The sequence below is a fragment of the Mesoplodon densirostris genome, chromosome 14 (genome assembly GCF_025265405.1).
Source record: "Mesoplodon densirostris isolate mMesDen1 chromosome 14, mMesDen1 primary haplotype, whole genome shotgun sequence".
In the NCBI taxonomy this organism is placed as follows: Eukaryota; Metazoa; Chordata; class Mammalia; order Artiodactyla; family Ziphiidae; genus Mesoplodon; species Mesoplodon densirostris.
In genome coordinates, this window is record NC_082674.1 from 16,166,720 (window position 1) to 16,185,416 (window position 18,697).

General features: G+C 42.7%; 1 protein-coding gene across 1 annotated transcript in view; it reads right to left on the reverse strand.

The window, feature by feature from the left end:
* Positions 1-1,490: 1,490 nt before the first annotated feature.
* Positions 1,491-18,697, reverse strand: part of APOB (apolipoprotein B) — a 39,281-nt gene continuing 22,074 nt past the window's right edge. Inside the window, exons 21-29 of the mRNA XM_060117213.1 lie at positions 16,718-16,928; positions 15,977-16,152; positions 15,667-15,854; positions 15,046-15,191; positions 12,888-13,261; positions 4,811-12,370; positions 4,318-4,432; positions 4,033-4,219; positions 1,491-3,128 (exon numbers count right to left, since the gene is read on the reverse strand). Of these exons, the coding sequence (XP_059973196.1) occupies positions 1,491-3,128; positions 4,033-4,219; positions 4,318-4,432; positions 4,811-12,370; positions 12,888-13,261; positions 15,046-15,191; positions 15,667-15,854; positions 15,977-16,152; positions 16,718-16,928 (10,595 nt within the window). The remainder of the gene's footprint in view (positions 3,129-4,032; positions 4,220-4,317; positions 4,433-4,810; positions 12,371-12,887; positions 13,262-15,045; positions 15,192-15,666; positions 15,855-15,976; positions 16,153-16,717; positions 16,929-18,697) is intronic.

An 18,697-nucleotide genomic window follows, 5' to 3' on the forward strand; every position in this document is an offset into this window, starting at 1 on the left:
CTCCCCTTATCTCGTGCTTGGAACTGACCCCTTATCTACCCTCTCATTCATTCACTCAACTATCTGTCCATCCTTCCATTCATCCATCCATCCATCCATCCATCCATCCATCTATCTATTGATTCATTAGCCAAAAGACTTTCCTTGAGTACCAGGTCCATATATATTCCACCTCCCTATGACTCTTTCTGGCTCCTCGGTTCTAGACAGAAGAATCCTGCTAAGGTACCAAGAGGCTAATGTGTTTTCTTTTCCAGGTAATGCTTGTGCATTTTAAGAGTGGCCTTTACCAAGGGAATTTGAAGGCTTTATGAAAGAATGCTGCAGCTTGAATGTATCTGGGGATAAAAAGGGCCTTTTCCAAATAGGTCTCATGTAGGACTTGGAGTGGTCTCCAATTTCCTATTCCCCGAAGGTCACACCCTTCCTTTGTCCTCCAGTGCCACTGAAATGCAAGTTATCGCTGACCTTCCCAATGACATTAGTGACAGCTGGGCTGCACAACTTCTCTGCAGCCTTCCCTCACCAGAGCTCATCCTGGATGCTCTCACTGGATGTTGCCAGTGTTTAAAATCAGAGTTTGAGGTGAGTGGATATAGTAGGGGAAACGCTTGGGTTTTGATTACACTTAGGATTACTGGATATTAAGTTTGGAGAAATAAAGAAATTCAAGAGCATTAATGTATGCTTGGTCCCAGAAATGTTAGGAACCCATGTCCCAAGTCTCCTCTCCTACCCTTACTTCCTCTGCCACGAATGGATCCTGGCTGAGCTGCAGGGAGCCTTCTGGGATCCCTACAGCCATGAAGCCCTTGCGGTTAGGACTTCTTTCTTAGCCATTCCTTTTCCACTGCTGGCAGGCGAGTCAAATAAAGGGCCTGATGGTTTATCTCAGAGCCTAGCAGAGAGCCTTGCCTGGCAAAAGCAGACTGGTTGGTGAGGAAGATTGTGTGGCACATAATAAGATGCTCCTGTGGGTCAAATTATGTGAAAGCCTTTGCAAATAGTTTTTCATTCTCACTTGGCAAATACAGTCTCCGAGATCAGTTACTTTCTTCAAGGTGGCAAAGTATTTCCCTCCCTAAATTCTCCTTTTCCCCTATCACTCAAAACAGTGTGTGTTCTAGAGGTTTTGAAATGCCAGACATTTGAATAAATTACCTCATCTCTCTATCTTTCAATATGAATGAGTCACATTGAGTGGTATGATACACAATAAAGAATTTATTTATTTGTTCTCGCTCTCCCAAAGTTTAGCAAAATAACTCAGATCCTGGTTCTCTTTAACTTGCAAAAAGTTCAGAGACCTTCAGAGATCTGATGCCAGCTTCGATGCAGGTCCAGTTCATATGTGTTTCTGCTTGTAGTCAGCTACCTGCTACAAGGCTGGCTTGGTGGATGATTATATTAATACATACAGTCTGAATTTTTCCCCTACTATGTAGAAGTTTAATTGGAGCAGAAGAATAAATGAGAATTGCTATAAAAAATTAGAAGGTGATAGTAAACTCTCCTGGAGCAACCTTTATGTAGGGGCTCATGCCATTGACTGTGGCCAATTGTAGCTCTTTCAGTAACTCCATTATATATCTCAGAAACATGTGGTATTTTTGAATGGACAGGTCAGTCAATCTTTTGGACTCAGCAATGAATTTTTCATAGTAATCAGAGAGTTGGTCTGCAAAATCCTGTAGTTTATATGTGAACTGCTGGCGGTAATCAGAAATGATTTCCTTCACTGCAACAGCCCAGCTTTTAATTATTTCCTGAGCACTGGTAGAAAGCTCTGAAATCTTCTCTTTCCCTTTTCCATCTGCATCGGCAAGGATGCTCAGATATTCCTGGAAATCTTTCTGCACCAGTTGTTCAACCTGACTTGAGAGTTGGGAAGCAAAGCCAGCAGCACTGACAGTGTATTTGGAATGGAAGTCCTTAAGGACATCTACTAGGTTCTTGATCAGGTTGATGATCTTTTCTTCAAGTTCATAATATTTCACTGTCCAGCCAACCATACTTGGATCAAAATATTCTTTGCGAAGAGCCTGCACATACTGATGGAGCTGCTGTAACTCTTGAGAAGCTTCCTGAAGTTTGTTTTGAACAAGTTCATTAAACTCACCAAAGTTATGACCTAGGTTTTCTTTCAGGAGTCTAAAAACAAATGAAATGAATGTGTCGAAGGTTGTGCTGATGTCGTGTTGGATATCATTAATGAGATCAGTAAATTTCTTCTCCTTTAAGCGTTTAAGGTCTTCTTCTATCTCTTGGAAAATTCTTTGTAGAAACCTCTTAAGATCACTTAGCATCTCTGTAGTCTTGACAGACTGGAGGTCACTAAGTGCCTTTTGGATCTCTTGTGATAAAGATTTCAACAGTTTTCCATACTCTGAGCCTATACCTATTAGTTGATAGTACACTGAATCAAAGGGAAATTTATTCTTTAGGTCCTTGATTAATTCAGATTTCTCCATTAGGTCTTGGAAATAGGAAAAGAGTATTTCTAACCCACTATGGATCTTTGAATGTACCTGGGACAGTAACTTACCTACTTTCTTCAGGACCATAGTGTAAAGTTCGTCTTCAGTGTAGTTCCCGGCTCCTCCTGGGAGCTGGAATCTGGTGGACTTTAGGAAATCAATGAATGAGTCAATCACACGGTTGACTGTCACATTGTATTCCTGAGTAACTCCTATTAAGCTGTCCAACACCTTCTTCTGGAGTCTCTGGAAACCACTGTGGTCCTCCTGAGCCAACAGTTCCTGGTACAGACTCTTGGCCTTGTCCTTCCACTGTTGGTAGGCTCCAGTGGTGCCTCTGGCTATCTTTTGGAGCCCCACGTCCACCTCATCAATCTGCCTCACGGCCCCTTGATACACCTGCTCAGCGCTGTTCTGCAAACCTCTTCTCAGTCTTAAAGAAGCATCTCTCAGATCGAGTCCCGTGTACTCCTGGTGGTACTTGTTGACATAGTCATAAGAGGCCCCCGTGGCCTTGGGCATATTGTCTTTGAGAGAGCTTAGCAATTCAGACACTGCTTCTTCTTCCCAGTTAGCTTTAATCTGAACTTCATCATCCGATTCTGGGACCCTCTCAATTTTGACTATGTTGAGTGTTTTATCTGGAGAGGACTAAAACCAGCAAAAAAGGATGAAAAGACCATGTTTTCAATTACCTTGATTACATAATATACTACACTAAAACTTCATTAGCAGTTAAAAGTAAAGATCAGAGGATCTTTCATATTCTGATGGGGATTTATCTTTCATATGTCAGTTCATGTGTTTGTCTTACGGTTAAACAAATACACTCTTGTTAATTCCTCTTTAACACATGCCCCAGAAAGGACAAAATTATGTAAGGCATTTACACAGTAACATTTAACATTTAGGCCTTTCTAGGCCTGAAGATCAGAAGAGAAGGAGGAGGAAGAGAATGGGGAGAAAGAAAACAGGGAAAGACGAATTCAGAGAAAGGAGAAGTAACAAAAAAGAAAGAAGTCCAGGGCCCATCGAGCAGAGACCTAGAAGACCAATATCAGGGACCATCCATCCTCTAAGCCTATGATAAACTTTAGTGACAGAATCTGATTATTTCCTCTCCTCTACTAGTGGCATCTTTGATTGGGCCCTGGCAGAGCTTGTAAAGTACACGAGAGAAACTTGGCATATCTAACAATCCTACTGTGGGGAAGAATTTTGAAGCCTCAAATACTCCAAGAAGCCCCAGTCTGAAAAATGTACTCAGCATATGGCAGAGTTTTTCCATGATTTAGGTGATGAGGCAAAACTCTCATCTTTCTAGAACTGCCCAAATGTAATAAAATAATAGTGGTAATATGAGGTCATGTGTGCATCTAATACAATCAGTAGAAGACTCCTAATACTTTCTGGAGAATAGCTCCTCAGAAGAGAAGTTCAGCTTGCTCATTGCTTGTGTTTCACCTAGTTTGGGAAAGCCCCTAGGTAATACTTTGTATTACCTGCCCATATTCTGTTTGCTCTTGGGGTGTGTAACCCACTAGTTGGGACTCACCTGAGGGCGGTAGTAGAGGTTCCATCTCCTTAAGGTACCGTTAATGTTCTTCACGTCGATGACCACAGTGCCTATGGCTGGGGAGGCTACTGAGGAGGAGTGGTGGTTCTCGCTTTCTTGGTAGCGCAGACGGACATCAGTTAATGTCGGGCTGGTGATATTAAGGTCGACCTTTCCATTCCAGTACCTGAAAGCAAAAGAAAGCAGATGGGCTGTCATGAAAGGGACGTGGAGATGGCAAACATCATAATGACTGGAAAAGAGATGAAAATAGAAGTTCCATACCCAAGTCCTTGATATCTGCCATCTTCTTCATACTCTGCACTGAAGTCATGGTGTGCAAATGATCCGTTAATTTTACAAACTAACATGCCACCTTCAATTTTGTGTGTTCCCACAACTGTATGGGAAAGATTTTATGTTTCATTAGATTAGTAACTGCAGGATATAAACATTTTCACTGTGAAAACAGAGAATTCTATCTTAACTGTCTTATATGTTTGAAACGTGGTCCTCACTTAAAAAAACAGGAGACCGTTTTAGTCCTAAAATGATTACAGAAAAATCTATTTTCTCTGAACCTATTCTTCTGCAATGTCAGTAGGTTTTCAACAGGATGGTTTTCACATGTGGGGTATACATGTGTCTCCTTCCCGCCTCTTTTCAATTTTGCTATAGAGAGCAATTTTGCTTCGAGCCATATCTAAATACATAATTATTTATTCACAACTCGCACTGAAGAAATAAAGCACGTAGGGGAGGCAGGAAATTTCCTTACCGTTTAGGTCATATTCCAGGAACTGAATGGTGGAGCTGCATGTGGAATCCAGGAATGTTTCAATGTGATCTTCTTTATTTTTCAAACCAGCACTCCAAGTGGCATTATACAAGGGAGAGGCCACCTCGAAACGTGCAGTCAGTGTTCCAAAGGAAGGAATGAAAATTCCAGCAGGTACAGAGAACTTCATGGAAGGAATGTCAATAGTCTGCTCAGGCATGGTGATGGTTGGCAACTCGAAGTCTGCAATGTTGCTGGCCACCACATTTAGATCCAAAACAGCACTGCCAACTGAAATACTTTTTGGAAGGGTGAAGTGGGACACAGTTAACTGAGATGCAGGCACAGTTATCTCAAAAAAGGGAACTGAGGAGACTTCTGGTTTAGAATATTGTGCTAACACATCAACTTTGGGGAATTTCACTTTGGGTAGTGTTGGTATGTTGAGGGCAAATGGCAAAGTACTTAGCTTCTTGTAGATTTTTATTTCACTGAAGTCAAGTATGTAGGATGGAACCTGAAGATCTGTAAAGGGGACGTGGAATGTAGGTGTGACGTGAAAGGAATTTAGGTTATATAGTTTCAGTCCAGGAATAATGAATTTATCAGCCAATTCTCGCACGGGGATAGAAACAGGATAGCCATTGGGGTTTTTGGTATACACAAGGGCAGTTGAAGCACGGAGATACTGTTTCCTATCGTTGGTGGTGGTTACATCCAGCTTTAGGAGGTCCCATAAGCTCTTGTCATAAACTGGTAGGACAACATCTTTGAGGAACCATAGGTACCCTTCTAAGGAGCCTGCCATGTCGAGGCGTGCCTTTTCTTGGTCATTGGAAAGCTGTATGTTGTTCTGGAGAGACCCAGAATGAACCTGGACCTGACTTTTCCAGCTGATTTTCTGGTTCTCAGTGTTAGCATTCAGGGACACTTCCTGGCCAAGGTAATTGATATTAAGGAAGGAACTGGGCTGACGTGCATGGACCTGAACAAGGGCTGATATTTCCCATAGGGAAAGTTCCAGGGTGGCTTTGCTTGTATGCTCTCCAGATGTTAAAAAGAGGCCCCCTAGCTGTAAATGGTTTTTCGTATCTTGTTCCCAGATGGCATATATGCGTTGGAGAGTGGTTTCTCCAGCAAAATTTTCTTTTACTTCAAGGTTCCAGATACCATCTACTTTGGAAGCTCCTAGCAGCTTCACAGAAGATCGAGTACCCTTGGAATTCAAGTAAGTGCTGGCCTCACTGCCAAGAGTTCCTGAATATTCCTTTGAAAGGATAAAAGCCTTGACACCTCCTTTGGTAGATGACTCAATGGAAAAGTAAGAGGTGAGACCTTCTAAGCTGAGCTTGTGGTCAAACGCCCCTGTAGCAGTAGTGTACACGTGGGGCCAATTGAAATCATACTTTAATTCAATGGATGAAGAGACAGTAGGTTTTGACCTGGTATTTCCATTAAGTTCTTGCTTGAAATTCATTCTCAAAAGTGGAATTTGGACTCTTGCGGTTGTTGTCATGGATGCATCCATGTTTTTCCTGGTGAAGCTAATAGTATTGTCATGATGGCCCTCCACGAGCTTGTTACTCAGAGACAAAGCTGTGGCTAACTTCAACCCTCTTTTCCTCGTCAAACTTGAGGTGCCCTCTAATTTGTACTGCAGTGCATCAATGACAGAAGAAGAGGAAGTAAGAAAATGAGCCACAATATCTGATTGGTTATAAAGACCAACATTGGTATTCAGTGTGATGACACTTGACTTAAAGGAAAAATCATAGGTAATATTGCCCATGGCTGGAATTAAAATTTTGTTTGTGGTACTCAATACCTTGAACTCTGGAAGAGCAAGCTCAAGAAGATTCCTAGGGACATGAAGGGTTGGCAGCTCTAGGAATGGCAGGACTAATGTGTATGAGGGCACGTAGGCGCCAGAACCTGGGATGGTGATGCTGGGGGTGCTGATCTCTTTGGGGATCACATACCCGAACGTCAACATCTTCACTGTGAATGGAGGCACTTCAATGTTGGTAACTGGAATAGTGTACCCAGGAATTTTATAGATCCTGGGTTGCTGGTTGAGGGATTTTTCAACCTTGTACTTATCAAATGTAATTTTTGCTTCATTGTAGGATTTGATAAAAAAATCTAATGCCTTGTTTCTGACTGTTTCGAAATGCCTGTTGAAGGAATTGATGTTACGATTGATAAATGCATAAAATACATCCAGAGGAACTGGGATGGAATGCTTGTCTTTGTTTTTCTTATACTGAGCCTTTACACTTAAATCAAACGATTGCTTTGTTGTTTTCAAGAATTCCTTCAAGCCTGTCTTTTCCCATAAGGAGATATCTTTCACCTGGGGCGTTGTGAGCTTTGTATAAGGTAGAGTCATTTCAGGGATTGTTAAAGGAATGTTTAAAAAATCCAGGTTGGCTTCTCCATTTATCCCTATGTGGGCCTCGATGCTTTTCTCATTGTTTCCAGCAGAGAAATTTTGATTGTACTTATACTGATTGAACCTGGCACTCGCTTGCCAACTTGCTTGCTGGGCACTAGGACTCAGAAACAGTGCATAATTATTCAAAAAGTCTATCTTCCCTGTCAATTTTAATGGAAAACTAACTCTCAAGTTCCCTTCATTGTTTGTGGATGTGGTAAGCGCACGTGGCTGTGCTGAAAAGAAAAGAGAATTTTTCAAAGTTCCAATAACCTTTCCATTTAAATGCGCATCATGGTTGCCAGTTATCTCTGCCTTCCCTTCTCTAAGCAGTGCCATACCTTTAGCAGTTAGAACACTTCGGCCCAAGTACTGGCATTCAGCTTGTGACTGGATTTCAAATGTAGAAAAGTTGAGGAAGCGAGATTCATAAACTATATTTTGGTTTACTCTTAGGTGTTTGCTATTGATCTTATTAGACAATCCAAAGGACGTGATGGGTCCTTCCACAGTAAAGTTACTTTGGGATTCATGTGTTCCCTCATCTGAGAATTTGTGGCAGGCCAATTTCCAGGACCCTGTTCCAGAAGAAGTCCATGCTAGGTGTCCAGCTTCCAACAGGGTCTTGATTTCACTGCGCAGGTCAGCCTGGCTGGAGAAGTCCAGTTTGGGGATGTTCAATTTGTGGAAGTACTTTGTGTTGCTGTCCAGGGTAAGCTGATGATTTATCTTGACGAGCACACTGTTACTAAGCTCCAGTGTATTTTTTTCTGTGTGTAAACCTGCCACTGTGTTTGATTTTCCCTCAATAGCATTCCCAACAAATAGCACTTCACTCTCATGCTCTGTTTTCAGGTACTTGCTGGAGAACCTCATAGATTCCTTCAGAACCAGTGGATTAATCTTAGGGTCTGAAAGTTGTGCGTTTGCTTGAAAATCAAAATTGAGAACTTCTAATTTGGATTCTCCTTTGGCAGTGACAGAAGCCTCAATCTCTGCTTGGTTCGCTGAAGCAGTTACATTCTGAATGTCAGCATTTGCATCTAATATGAGAAGGGGAGATTGGATTTTCAAAATGCCATACAGCTTGCCAAAAGTAGGTACTTCAGTTGTGTGTGAGATGTGGGGAAGCTGGAATTCTGGTATGTGAAGGTCAGAAACTTGAAAATCTGTAACATTGAGATGTGGGATGACAAATTCTGGAATTGTGATTTCTGGTAAATGGAAGTCTGGCACAGGGATTCTAGCAAGAACCGTGTCCACCCCGCTCAGATCCCTCAGGTACACTTCCGGGACTGGCCACTGCAGCTCACTGTTCAGCATCTGGTCAATGGTTCTGATGATCTTTGTTTTTATCTCTACCAAGTCAACTGTAAAGGAAGGGATGTGGAAGGTATTGAGGACAGTAAATTCTGGCGTGGAAAACCTGGATGGGATTTTTATATCTTTCAACTTTTTGAAGTTGATCTGAACGGATGGAATCTTCAGATCTGTCAGGGGGACAATGAAGTCAGGAGTCTGATATGTAGCCTCCTGAAGGGCACGGAGACTGACTTCAAAGGCAGGTATGGTCCCGAAGGTGGTCTGGATTTTGGGAACAGTGAACCCTTGTTCTACTAATGTTTTCAGGTTTTTGGCCCAGTCTTGGAGAGAATACTGTTCTGCAAAGTCAGTAAGGTTCTTAGCAGCAAGAGTCCACCAATCAGAAATGTAGGTGACAAGTGTGCTGTAAACCTGGCCAACTAGGAACAGGTATCGCTGGACTTCCTGCTGCATATCCATTTGATACACTCGGTCTCGTACATCTTCCAGGGTCTCTTGGAATTTGGCTTTCATGTGAACTACAGAAACCTGTAACCAGTCAAAGAATAAGGTTATTTTGGTGGCCTTTAGGTTTTCCAGATGGACTGAGACTGTGGCCTTGACGTCCTCTGTAAACAGTTTTAGTGCTTTAGCTTTCTGTGGAAGTCCCAGAGCCTGAATTTCACCATTGATTCTCTGAGTCACCTCACGAATTTTGTTATTGGTTTCATCTACAAACTGGTGGTAATCAAATGACCTTAATTTCTTTACTAGCATGTCAAGGAATCTGTTTATTTCTTCAATGAATTGTTTAAAAGACAATGCTTCAAGCTGCTTGAGAGCATGGTCGGTAAACCCAATCAATTCCTCAACAAGATCTGCCATCTTGACTTGTTGTAGGACACTGCTTAGCTTCTGAACAGTCTCCTGCAGCTTATATTGGTGGGCCAACTGCACTGATTTATCCATTAAAACCTGGATGTGGTGGTCTATTTTATATGTCTCAGTGAACTCATGGACCATGACTCTGAAAGCATTGATTTCCTCAATTACTTCAAAATCTTCAAAAAGATTTGTAACACAGTATTTGACATGCTCAATAATTTCCTTTATTCTTTGAAATGAGATTGTAGTTCTCAACTGATCTAAAAGCACTCTGACATCAATAGCTTCAACCTGTTGTTTGACCTTTTCAGCAAGGTGCTGGATGTCTACATTCTGAATCTGTGCATTGAGCTGCTGCAATTTTTCTTGTATCTGGATTCTGATTTGATACTTAGTATCCATATTTTGAATCCAAGATGCAGTACTACTTCCAAATTTGTTAAAATCAATATTTTCAATAAACAAACACAGATTGCTGATTTCTTTTAGTACAGTTACACGGATATGATAATGTTCATCAAGACTTTTCAATTGTTCAATGATTCGATCAATAATCTTAGCAAGAGCTGCCTTAAAATCATGTAAATCATAATTATCTTTAATATACTGATCAAATTGTATCACATATGTTTGTAGCTGAGATAGTTTTCCATTAAGGTTGATTTTGGCATTGTCTAATGCGATCTGCAGATCATTTTCTGTAATTCTATAATATTCTGTGAAAGCAGTTAGTTTCTCCTTGGCACTCAAAACTTGTTTCTCCCAGTTGAATGCATTCAGATAATCATTAACTTGCTGTGGGAGTTTGTCCAAGGCTGCTAGGTATTTCCTCATGCGTTCATCAATATTGATGTGTTTCAATTCTTTCTGTATAGCTTCCAGTGCACCTATAACTACCTCTCGAGTCTTCTCAAAATATTCTGGCAGGATTTTAAAGAATGGGAGGTTGATGGTGTGAACATCTTGGTTCTTATCATATTTTACAGAAGCAACAAGAGTGAATTCTTGGGGCTGGTCAATGGCGTCCCTCAGCTCTAAAGCGTCAATTACACTGATGGGCTCACTGAGTAAAAGTGGCACTGTAATAGGGGAGTCCAGCACAGTGAGGTCAGCCAGGGCTCGTCCACTGAGCTCAACACCAACTTTGTCTTTAGTGTTGTAAGCACTGAAGTCCTGGCTGTATTCATTTTGGTTCAACTGGGTCTTGAGTTTCCAGGTGCCTGTCTGCTCGGCCAGAGTGAGCAGGGCACTGATTTTATGATCAAGAGCAGTACTGATGCTCCTCCTGGACATGAGATGGTGACTTGTGGATCCTCTGTAATCATGAGAGAAAGTAAAGGCCAGAGGTTCTGCTTTCAACAGGAATTTGCTATACAGCTGCCCTGTGTGTTGTCCCCAGAGAACCAGTTTCCCATTGCCATTAGTATGCATGTCGACGGTCATTGTAAATGGGGCCACTGCAGAGTGGAAAACATTGTTGAAATGCAGGGAGTCCGAATTGTAGTTTGTACTGATGTCCACGGTTGAAGCAAGCCCAGCGATGTTAGTGTTGAGCCGATGGCTAAACTCTGTCCCCTGCACCTTAGCTACAGTGTCTGCTTTATAACTTGCTGATAAGTCAGCATAAGAAAGAGTGTAGATGTGTTTTAGTTCATTATTTTGGTAGGCTCCTTTTATGGTCCCACCCACATTCAGCTTCAGAGGTTCAAGCCGTAATTTTCCATTGTTGGTCATACCCAGAGCACTGAATTTCAAGTCATTGTTTAAAGTAGTTACCAGGGAATAGGGCTGTAACTGTAGATTAAAATTTTGCTTATAAAACTTGTCAGAGCTATAAATGTTGTCAAGTTTGGAAGAGAAGTCCAGTGATAACCCTGCAATGTTCAGATTGTTTGTGTAGTCAAGTTTCATTTCAGCGTATGAGCCCATCATGTCATTTGAAAGCTTGAGTCCTTCCTGGTTGATTCTGAAGTTGAAAATGTTTTTGCTGTCGACCCCCAGAATCATGGCCTGATAAGCACTTCCCAGTGACACCTCTGTGAGGGTAGCTCTTCCATCTAGACTGAATTTTGCGTGGTGTTCCCGGAAGCGGCCATTTGTTGTTAATTTCAGGGATGCCCCAGAGAGGCCAAGTGCGGCATTGAGTTCATTCTCCAGCATTAGGGGACTATACTTCAAGTTGGTCATTGCACTGGTAGACATTCCATCTTGGGCAATCCTTAGTGTTGCCTTGTGAGCACCACTATTAATTCTGTCAGTGCCCAAGATGTCAGCATTTAACTCAAGACCATGGGAGTTTAGTGATCCAGAAAGCAGGGTGAAGAACTTCAGTGACTTGTAATCAGCCTGATACTCAGAACGTAGCAATGCACTTTGCTTAGAGAAGGTCAGATCCATCTTGTTCGAAGTGGCAAAGTCCTCATACTTCCCATTGGTGTCAGATTTCAGAGTCAGCTCATAGTTCTCATATTTCAGGGATGCGGTATTTTTCATGAGGCCACCTTGCAGATCCAAGGTGGAGGTAATAGAGACTGTTCCATCTTCGTATCTTCCTGTTATCTGGTTGGTGCCCTGGAGGTAGGAGGAGTTAAATCTCAGGTTGGATTCTCCACTTAGCTGGCCAGTGGTAGGATCCCTCTGATAAGACAGGCCATATGCGCCTTTAGCATACAACGAAGAGGCTCTGAACTGCCCATCAATTGTGACTTCTTTGACGTACAAATGCTGTTTCTTTTTTGAGTCTAAATGGACTGAAGCAGATATCTGTGGTCCCCAGGCACTCGATGCATCGAATGTTAGAAAACCTTTTGAGGCTGGATTGTTTCCAATTTTCTCTACGTGACTGAATTTGACATGTGAATCCAGGAATTTGTGGTGTAGAGACCCATCGCCTGAAAACGTGAGTGTATTCCTGTGGTCATACGTTGTTTTTGCAGATCCTAGCATAAAAATCAAAACACATTGGTTAAATGAAGTCATGCACTTCCACAACAATTTCTAGGTTGAAAGTCTTTCAATAAGAAAGTCCCATTGGTCCAGGTCAGTTGCGCAACAGTCTCCTCCATTTATAACATGACCACCAAATCTGATAGCAAAAGGCATTCCTCCTGGAAGCCTTCCCTGACCACCACAGACCTTGCTGGGTTCCCTTGTCCTCTACTGTACCTTACACACTATACCCTATCACAGCACCTCTCACACTGAATTCTAATTGCCAGTTTATCTGTTTTCTCTGTTAACTGCCTAGTAGAATACTTGATACATAGGTGTTTAATAAATATTTCTGAAGGAAGAAAGGGAGGGAGGAAGGAAGGTAGGAAGGAAAAAGAACAGGGTTCCAAGTAGCAAGAACAATGTCTGCAAGAAAGCCCAAGTTTTTCCCTTCCTAGAGGAGGCTAGCCCATTGGAACCTGCAGCAAATTCACTCTGTGAACCTCCCCTCGGGGCAGGGCTCACCTTGCACGTGGTAGGAGAACAGGTCGACCACGGCATCTGCCTTCACATGGAACTGAGCCTGGAGGCTCAAGAGGTCTGTGCTGGTGTTGCCGCCAGTATAGGAGGCGGACCAGTTGTACACGTTACTGTAGGTATTTGTGGAGAGGTCTAGAACACCCAAGAGAGGCACCCGCAGTTGATACAACTTGGGGATTGTAAAAATGGGGACTTGGAACTCTTGAGGTGGCAGGTGGAATCCCACAGGCTGCAAGTTGAGGGCCGGTGTCCAAATGGTCTCTAACATCTTTAGATCTTTGGAGGATTTGCCACCAAAAGGCAAAGGGATCTCAATGTTCACACTGTTCTTGTTCAGGGTGTATTTGATCCGACCGTCACTGAAATGAAGAGCAAAGACAATGTCCCCACAGTCAGACAGCAAGCCCTCGAAGTTCTCTGCCACCTGAGCTTCTAAGCAATAGTGCATGTGTCTAATTTCCCATCCTGCACTGCACTGTTCCTCCTGCTGCTCCCAGGGCCTGGCGTCCCTTGGCTTTAACCTCTACCTACAAACACTCACATCCGTTCAGATCCCTCCCAAGAGCTCTGTCCTTATTTCTACCACCCCATCTAAGTCACAGTCAATTTCTCTTGCTCTTGTAGTGACACAGTCGCTTCCACCTATCTCAAAGAGCTTTTCATAATCTGCTTATATAACTAGCACTTATTTGTTCATTTGTCAGCGTCTACACAGTGTCTTCCTGTGGGGGGAAGGATTACACCTTACCCAGCTTTTATTTTCTCACTGCACCTAATCTAATCTAGTACTGCACACAGGGGATATTTGATACGTAGTTGCTCAACTGAATTGAGGCACCTTGACACGTGGAAAAAGCACAGGCAGGGGCATCAGTAATCTTGAGTTATAATGTCAGCGTCAATCAGTGGGAGCTATGCTAGTGAATTCGCCTTTCTGAGTCTCAGTGATGTTATCTGTGAGGTGAGGATAATAGTACCGTTTCTGCTGATCTCACAGAGCTGGTCTTGGATATGAAATGAGAAAAAATACGCAAAAGCACTTTGCAATCTTTTCAGTACTGTGCACATACAATGGACTATTTTGACAACTCACAAGAAGAAAGTAGGATGGCAGAGTGTAAGTGTAGTAAACAAATAACTATTCATTGCATCACTCCATCGAGGACTGGATGCTGCCTATCCAGATCCCAACATTCATGATAAGATCCCGTGCTTGATAAGGCCCCATCCATTTCTAAGGTCCTGTGGTCCTGCCTTTTCAGCACAGCACAGACAAGACTGTTGGTTGGAAACACTAGGAGGGAAGGAAGAGGTTCCTGGGTCCTCTGAAGCTGCCACTTTTTTTCTCTTATCTTCATATTTTGTCCATATGAGTGCTTTGGTGGATTTTAGCCCTTTCACACACTTATCTGGTCTATTAAATTTTGCTGCCCAGACACAGACTATGGAAAGGCCCATGTGACACAGGTCACTTGTTTTCTAAACCCTGAAGATAACACAGAGAACAGTCAATCCAGAACAGACTGTAGTCTTTTCAGCTCATGCTCTGAGCTTTAAATTTTCATGACAGAAATCAAAGCATCACATGTATGTCTGTAAGTACAGAAGGGGACCGAGCATTTTACAATCTGACTTCCCCATAAGGATGATGCTATTTTGCTAAAGTGACATATGCTCTCAGAATGTGCCTTCATTCCATGCCCAATGGCTGTTCTGACCCTGTGAGCTCAACAGCAAGCCTGTAGCCAACAAGTCTGCCAGCCACTCTTGAATTCTTCACGATTATGAGTATATCCTGTTCCTGAGCATAAGGCGAGTTCACTTATAGTAGAGGAAAAGTGAATGGCTTTCAAATTCAGTTTTAAAACTAAGTGAATAAAACATCTTAGGGTGAAAGTACCAGAATCTTCTAATTACTTTCTTAGGTTTTTTGGTTTTTTTTGACTGGGTTGGCATTCACATTCTGACCTCATATTTAATAATGCAAAAATGCCACAATGTTTATGGGACAGTTACTAATCTCCTTAAAATGCTTACCTTGTTTCCCTTAAAAATGTAAATTAAAAAAAGTCTAAATCATGCTAAGTAAAATCTTCCATTTACTTTTCATGGTTCAAGAAATTTTTCTGGTTCCTCTTTTTACCTTTTTAAGAAGAGGTTTTCTGGGATGTGGAAGTCTGGCAATTCCATTTTCTGGAGGTACAACTTTTGTAGGCCACTGAGATGATTTTGTAAATTCTGAGCATAAGGAAGGTTCCTCGATGCCTCCTGAAGCCATGTACTTGTTGCCTACAAAATAATAGAAGTTTTCAAAGCAATGGGCATGGATGGGCATCAAACACAATTAACATCAGGTGATAATCCATATTTGACAGCTCGATCATTAAGCAGGACGGTATACTCAAAGTTAAAAAATAAATCATAAAAATTATGAATTTTGGTTGTCAGTAATTAATCTCTTCCTGTATTTTATAAAAGGAATGCGTAGCATAGTCAAACCCCTAGTCAGTGTCCTGAAGCTCCCTGTGATATCCTAGGCACAGGCAGCTCTTCTGCTTAGTAGTATTCATTTGGTATTTAAAAATATAGCCTTGTGTAACTGGGTAACTCTGCATACGTGAGTGCTTCTTTTTCTCCCCAGGGATTTCCTGGGGGTAGGTAGCATGCCTTATCCATCTTTGGATACTCTTTCACCTAACTCAGAGTTGACTATGTAATTAGCACTTATAACCATGTATTTATTGACTGGCTGATGTGTACTTACAACTACTAATTTGGAACCCACGTGCCGGAAAGTCATGTTTGTTTGAGGAACTCTGTGATCCAGGAGACTACTGGCATACATATTCAAACTTTGAGGATAATCAGAGAGATCCACAGGGAAACTGGAAGCTGCTTTTTTGGTATCCACGTTGGTGCCTGTGTTCCATTCAAATTCGATCTTCTCTTCACCTGAAAACACACACGTGAAATAGTTGTCAACAGCGCCAGGTCAGCTCCTACCCGTGGTTGTCAACACTGCCATCGAGTACACCGTGCTCTGGGAAGTGCTCATGTTGGGAAGACGTGCTTACCATAACGCCACGCCACTTTCTTGGAAACTGTTGAGCCATAAGCTGTAGCAGAGGAGTCCATCTGCAGGAGCAGTTTTGAGGGAGACCACTGGGTGAGGATCTCACTTCTGGCTTCTGCTTGCAAACGGGGTATGGAGATAACACCTTTGATTTTGCCTTCTTCCTTCCTGTCATAACTATTGAAAAAGAAAAAGTTGACATCATTGACTCCATTCATTCCAAGGAGATAGGCAGGGTTCAATGCAAGTTCCATTTGTGGCGATGAAAACAAGATACATGAATGGCTCAGAGAATGACCAGAGACTGAACTTCTTAACTTCTAAAGCTAACTCACTACAAGTTCAGGACACTCCAGGGAGGTATGGGAGAGAGAAGGTTTTTGAAAACTGTTTGAATCCTGCTCTACCATTTACTAGCTCTACTGCCTTGGCCAAATTATTTAACCCCTCCGAGCTACCATTTCCTTATCTATAAAACAGGGAAACTCATACCTATCTGCAGTTTATTATGAGGGCTGAGATAATTTCTTTAAAGTACCCAGTATAGTGCCTGATGAATAGTAAGTACCCAATGAACGGTAGGCAGATCCAACTGGACACGTGCAGAGGGTCACAGTGTTGAGGGCTCTGTCTGCCCCTTGAAGTGCAGACCCCTCGGTCAGCTTTAAAGCTGAAAAGGAAGAAAGGAAAGAGCCACAAAGGCCCACAGCTCAGGTCAGACCCTGCCTTGAGCCTTCCTTACCTCACATGGCCGGTGAGGGTGACCTCAGTGATTTTCTTATTTTGGATGTCCAGGGTGAGCTTGTAAGACTTTTCTTCCTTAGAAGATTCATCACGAACTCTGAGGACTGTCCCAAGGTCAACGTCAAAATCTGGAATCTGGATTTCACTGGACAAAGTCTTACTCTGCCGGTTATATGTGAACATCATAGTAGCCTCGCTCTGCTTCACACCTGGAAGAGTGTACAAGAGAATCAAGATGTCTATTCAGAAGATATGTTTAGGAAGGAAAGAGAGAGAAAAAGGCAGAGAAACCTCAAGTACTTAATGTGCTCAAATGAGGACACAGTTCAGGATTTTACCTTAAATTTTTAACTCAGTGGTACTTGCACATTTGTTCAATCTGTAAGTATTTACTGATTGCTTACCACGTGCTAGGCACTGCTCTTGGCACTGGAAGCCCCTGCCCTCATGGAACTGACATTCTAATGGGAGGGGTACAGACAATAAGCAAGTACATTATTTATGTCTGGTGGCAATACATGTTTGTTAAGAAGAAAAGTAAAACCGGATAAGGTGATAAAGGAGAGAAAGGGATAGAAGAGGTGCTATTTCACGTGTGGTGGTCAGAGAAGTTCTGACAAGAGGATATGTGGGCAGAGACCTGAATGAAGAGAGAGGCTGAGCCACGCTGCATCCTGCAGGGAGAGCCTTCCAGGCAGAGGGAATCGGAAAGGCAAACGTTCGGATATGAGAAAAACTCGGCGTGTTCAGGGACCAGTAAGGGCTCGGAGTCCTTCTGTGTCAGGCACACGTGACATCTCTGTATGATCGTCTGCCTACGACACCCTTCCTGGTTCGCTGCCACCCTACCCTGCCTTCCCCTCTCCCCGGCTCCTCCTTTCTTTGTCACAAGATTTCCAGGTTTCCTTAAATTCACAGGTCAATACCCATTTTATATCTCTTGTAAAATCGTTGCTTGACACTTTTTTTCAGTACGTGCCCCCTCTTTCCTGTGGGTTTTGTTTTCCTTGTTGAATTTTGTGACATATTATTCCTGCATAAAAAATCTTCCAAAGTGAACATTTAAAACCTGCGCCTCCATCTCAGGATGTAGCAGCCCTGTTCTTCAGCTGCTCAGGCCAAAAACTTCGAGTCGTCCTGATTTTGCCTTTTTTCTCTCACCCTGAACATCTACGGTATCAGCAGATTGTTGTCTGCCCAGTCCTCAAAACATGGCCAAATCCAACCGCCTTTGCCATCACTACTCCAACCCAAAGCACCACCGTCTCTAGCCTGGATTACTGTGACGGCCTACATACTAGTTTCTCTGCTCTTGTCCCCCTCAAGTCTTTCTTCAACATAAACATAAATCAAACAGTAGCTTCTTCAAAAATAAACAAATAGGACATAATCAAACTTATAACCACAGCAAAGGAAACCATAAACAAAACGGAAAGACAACCTACAGACTGGGAGAAAGTATTTGCAAACGATGCGGCCAACAATGGCTTAATTTCCAAACACACAAACAGCTTATACGGCTCAATATCATAAAAAACAACCCAATCAAAATATGGGCAGAAGAACTAAACAGACATACAGATGGCAAACAAGCACGTGAAAAGATGCCCAGCACCGCTAATTATTAGAGAAACACGAATCAAAACTACAATGAGGTATCACCTCACACCAGTCAGAATGGCCGTGATCAAAAAGCAAATGCTGGAGAGGGTGTGGAGAAAAGGGAACCCTCCTGCACTGTTGGTAGGAATGTAAATTGGTGCAGCCACTATGGAGAACAGTATGGAGGTTTCCTAAAAAACTAAAAAGAGGGCTTCCCTGGTGGTGCAGTGGTTGAGTCCGCCTGCTGATGGAGGGGACACGGGTTCGTGCCCCGGTCCGGGAAGATCCCACATGCCCCAGAGCGGCTGGGCCCGTGAGCCATGGCTGCTCTGAGCCTGCGCGTCCGGAGCCTGTGCTCCGCAACGGGAGAGGCCAG